This window comes from Branchiostoma floridae, chromosome 2 (genome assembly GCF_000003815.2).
Source record: "Branchiostoma floridae strain S238N-H82 chromosome 2, Bfl_VNyyK, whole genome shotgun sequence".
In the NCBI taxonomy this organism is placed as follows: Eukaryota; Metazoa; Chordata; class Leptocardii; order Amphioxiformes; family Branchiostomatidae; genus Branchiostoma; species Branchiostoma floridae.
This window is the reverse complement of record NC_049980.1, coordinates 7985558-7990584: the sequence shown is the minus strand read 5'-3', so window position 1 is coordinate 7990584 and position 5027 is coordinate 7985558. Positions and strand designations below refer to the sequence as shown.

The 5027-nt window shown below is 42.7% G+C and overlaps 1 protein-coding gene across 1 annotated transcript in view; it reads left to right on the top strand.

The window, feature by feature from the left end:
* Nucleotides 1-2396, top strand: part of LOC118432619 — a 7033-nt gene extending 4637 nt beyond the window's left edge. Inside the window, exons 7-8 of the mRNA XM_035844254.1 lie at nucleotides 6-53; nucleotides 451-2396. Coding sequence (XP_035700147.1) covers nucleotides 6-53; nucleotides 451-1948 — 1546 coding nt within the window. The 3' untranslated portion in view covers nucleotides 1949-2396. The remainder of the gene's footprint in view (nucleotides 1-5; nucleotides 54-450) is intronic.
* The last annotated feature ends 2631 nt before the right edge of the window (nucleotides 2397-5027 follow it).

The window sequence follows — 5027 nt, the reverse complement described above, 5'->3', positions numbered from 1 at the left end:
AAAAGGAAGCGGCGCAACAGGAAGAGTCAGTCCACTGCAAACAAGAGCCCAAGGTATGTTGACAGGCTGTTGCCAACCATAAGAGCTGTCTAGAGAGAACTGCTTTAAAACATTGCTTGTCATAGTACCATTATTTTAGATTTGGTCAATCTACCAAGCTGTACATCTAAGTGCCGTCCAGCATTCCTCCTTTAACTGTTTTTAAGTGTGTAATTTGGTACTATTCTCAGTATTATTGGAAGAAGTTGCACCTTCCATGATGATATATGAATAATAAAGGAAGGAAGAGGGCGAGCCCTCAATGGTAAATTGATAATGAAGTTGATGTTAACATGAAGAATTGGTGAGGAGTAAGAACAGGTCTTATAGGCTGACTACACATTTCTACCATTTCTCTACCGAATTGTAACCCTGTTTTACTTGTTACTGATCTGATTTCTACTGTTTCAGGTCTGGCTCAGATGGCAGTCCTGTGGAGAACAGCCCACTGCTCAGGCTTCTGACTTCAGACAGCAGTTCTACAAACAGTAGCCCTGTAGGACCTGCATCTGATGTCTGCTCACCAGAAACCTCTACCGACAGCACATCCAAGAACAGCCCGTCTTACAGCCAAGCTGCAGACAAGGCAATCAGCCTTCCAACAAGCCAAGTTGAGGAGAAGCAGACTGAAGAAGGAGGAGATAGCACGGCAGAGAAGCCTGACTGTGTACCACTTATTGACCTCAGCAACAGCCCAGAGAGGGACCCATTGCCACAGATCAGCAGGAAGTCAGACAGAGCCTTCCCCTCTACCTGGTACTTTGACGACAGTGATAGTGATAGTGACGACTACCTCCCTACACCTCCTAGATGCCTGTCACCTCAGCCAGCCAACCAGACTGACAGGAACTTCTCAGAGTCCCCTCAGCTGTCCTGGAAGGGGCCCAGAGAAAATGGCACTGAAACAGCAAGAACACAGGGAACGGAGCAGGCAGGAGACTACATCAATGATACACTGGATGTCATGTTTAAACATGCTCATTCAACACTGGATGTCATGTTTGAGCATGCTCATTCAAGTCTCCACAGTACACCAGGATCCACAATGATGTCAGCCCAGAACTCAACTGCAGATGACTTTGTTAACGTCATCAACAAGAAGTTTGAAGACCATTTTTCAGCAAATGTATCGATGGAAGACCAATATCAAGAGTTTCCTCCATTCTCGAACTCTACTACTAGTGCCCCATCTAAGCGTATGCACCGAAGACAGGCAATGTTACGAGGAAGTCCACAGGCAGGGTTCGAAGTCAGGCAGCCAGCAACATGTCCTTGTTTTTTCTGCACGTCAGGTGCAGCAGCCACCACTCAGTCTGTTCCAAACAGGCAGCCTACCTTTCCTCAGCAGAAGCAGCCAAGTCGCTGGAACCCACTGACCAACAAGCCACCAGCCAATCAGAGTGCTACGTGGTACACCTCCCGCTGTCGCTGTGCAGCATGCAGTAGGCCAAAGGTCCAACCACAAAACGAGCAACATGCAAACAAGATGCGCTGCACTGCTCCACCTGTGAGCCGCCCACAACCAGGAAGTAGTAGGCACACCCCTGCAGCTAACATCCCTCCAGTCAGATCTTACCCTCCCTCCTGGCCTGCCACCAACCAACAGATGCAGCCAGTCACCAACAGGAGTGGTGTGGCGTCCTATCGTCAGGGAAGTCGTGAGAATCATGACGGATCATGGTTTGATGTGGACTCCACCCAGCCAATGCCGACAGCTTACCGTGCCACTGTCCACGTGAGCGTGGCCCCACCTGAAACAGCAGACAACCCTGTGGACTTTGGATGGAAGGTGCAGAGTCATCCAGGACAGCCACTTGTGGACAAAAACAGATACTTTCCCTCTGCCAGACACGGAGGAAGGAGGAAACAGATGGAGGACATTCAAAGCTACAGTTATACTGGCCAGTAGACAATTAAGGTGTATCTTCCATTGGTGGAATGGCTTGTAAGGTCCCAAGGGAAATGGTTATCATCAGGCCTATGGTGGCATTTCTATCCACAGATTGCATGCTTTTATATATTTTATAATAGACTTATGTTGTAGCTAGAAGTGTTGTTCTTCGTTTTTTATGGTGTAGCTAGTAGTATTGTTCATCGTTTGTAACCATTTTGATATTCAGTCAGGTTTCTGTGCCGGACAATGCAACAATAGTTGCAGATACATTGTACTGCTTATTTCTACCACTCGTTTGGTAGCATTTTAACCCGGTTTTAATGTTGGCGTTTATTGACTAACTTAAGTGCACTATTCGAGAGAACACCATCACTCTTGTCAGAAGATATCTACTACTTTGAGAGTACAATTTCATTATAGTTTCAAACTTTGATCAATCTTGAAGAAAAATTGTAAAACTATACAAGCATGAAGGCAAGTGAAATTCAAAATTCTTGTCTTTTTCAACGTATTATTTCCATAAAATGACAAATGCAATATCCTTCAAATTATACTTATAGTTACTTCTGTTCATAAGGCATTTCTTCTAATTTAGATATTTTGTTTCAAATCAAAATATTGAAGTAGTCTTTAGATAACCAAGTTTTGTTTAACAGAGAAATCCAGGTTTATGAGTCAGATTTTATAGAAAATACCTGTACCAAAGTAGGCTACAGAAATTAAAGCTGATCATGACCATCCTCTTTGTCCTGTCATTGTACTACCATCCTTTTTTGGCAGTGGGTTAATGGCATTACTGTACAATCTTACATAATGTCTTGTTAAAGCTATAACGCCACAAAAGCATATAACACCTAATATGTTATATGTAGCATTAGTACAATAAGTAACTGCATGTATGTACATGCAACTGTGTTTGTCTGGAAACAACTCGAGGAGAAGTAGTTGATGATCATGATGGTAGGTGTGTAGCCGTTGTCAAAAGGAAGTTCAAGTTGAAAATGGTTTCCCTGGCATTTTCCTATTGCACTGCAGCGGGTTCTATACAGTATGTATGTGCACTTGTTTGAGGACAAAAAATTGAGAGACTGGAAAGAAAGGTCCTGTTTAGAAATGGTTTACCTGGCGTTTATGGTACTGTAGCGGGTTGTGAATGTATGTGTTTGTGGACGACATAACTCAAGGTCAGTTGGGATGGATAAAATGGAATTTTAACCCGCTTTTAAACACGTTCATGCAGCCGTTTACCTTTGAGTAGGTTGACTCTAGTATATATGGAAATGGGACATTTAGTAGTAATAGGCATCCTTCCATCTCAACGAAAGACCAAGGGAAGTTTTAAGTCTTGAATAAAAAAAATAAAAACATGGTTATTTGGCGAAGTTAGTGTAAGTGGAACTCTAGAATGAAAGATGCTTCGCCAAGTTAGCGCGATACGGACCACAGCCACTGAAAACAATGTGATGAAGGATGAATTTCTGCTTTTTCAATCTTAGAAAAAAAGGAAATTTGTGACATTTTTGTATACTCCTCGTGGTCTTCTTTACATCTCTACTTTGCCCGAATTTTCTTCACTCTCGAGTTGCACGTAAAACTGTTTTGTGATCAGCTAGTGGCCACAATCTTTGTAGAAGTTACGCTAAATAGCAATTACTCAAGCAACTTGAAATCTATAAAGGGTTTTGGAAACGGCCAGACGTTTCAGATAACAGTATCTTTCGTCAGTGACACTTAAAAGATCTTGTCGGAGAAGAGGTTTCATCAATGATTGATATCCGAACTATGAAATGGTATGCAAAACAGTTGACACAAGTTTGTAGAAGCTATGTTTTCACTGCCTTTCTCATTAGCATATGAATGATATCCACGCAGTGTCCTGGGTACGAGATTCGGGAATCTCCAAGATGGTGGACCGACTAAAACACACCGACGTTGCGAAGTATTGGGAATTGCATTTTCTCCCAACTGTAGTAGCTTCATAAACTTGGATACCATTTGCAGTCGAGGAAGGCACCGCCTGTTGTGGACTTATAATATATATCTGGTTGTCTTTTGTTACAAAAGAGCTCGTGGTACCGTCACCAGGATTTTCGCCATTTCAAGGGAAATATTATTTGAACAAGAATCTTCATGATAGGACACCACTGGTCGCCTCGTACTACACAAATGTCGGAGGTGGGTGGTTTCCTTGTTACAATTTGTTAGATATCAATAAAATTTTCTACGTAATGTGCCGTTAACGTTGATAATAACACATGTGTTACAGTTCAGTCAGGTGTTCCCAAGGAGGTGTTCCTGACAACCAGGAATGTTCGTTTCTCTTGATGAAGTAATTAATGCGCTGACCAATGGGAAAGCGGCATGTGATGCTGATTACATTACAGCGGAGCACCTGAAGTATGCAGGTCCCCGGCTGCATGTATGGTTGTCATTGTTGTTTTCTGCTGTGCTCCGACATGGTTGTGTTCTACCTTGGCTGCTTAACGAGGGCGGACCGATTCTCCCAGCCCTTCTAAAGTATTTGTTCTGCCCGTGAAAACTGGTTCCTCCTCACAATCTTCCAATGGGGGATCTAAGTTATGACAATCAGTCTTATAACTAAGTAATAGAGTTAGACAGCAATGTTGACATTGCGATTCATGATGTTTCAGAAGTGGTTGCGAAAGGAAATTGCTATTTTAAACATGTTTAAGAATTGAATGTAGAACAAACATAATCTAAATTTGTGGTCGGCAGCCCGATGGCTGTTATGACCTGTTATGTGTGTGTGTGTGTGTGTGTGTGTGTGTGTGTGTGTGTGTGTGTAGCATGTGTACATGTGTTTATGTTTGTGTGTAGACTTCTCTGCCTAAGTCTTGTCTTAACGTCAGAACAATCCGAAGGCGTCAGGGTGGTCTTGATGCGCCATCAGCCTGGTAGAGAGCGATGTAGGAGGGCGTAGTCTGCTTCTTCCTGTTTAGAGGTAGTGCAGTTTCATATATACATGTATTTAAGGAAATCGCCTGTATTGATACTCTTCAATAAATATGTGCAATAAAGGTCTTCATTCATTTATTTATTCAATAGATAAGAAAAAGTAGGTCGGGCATGCCGG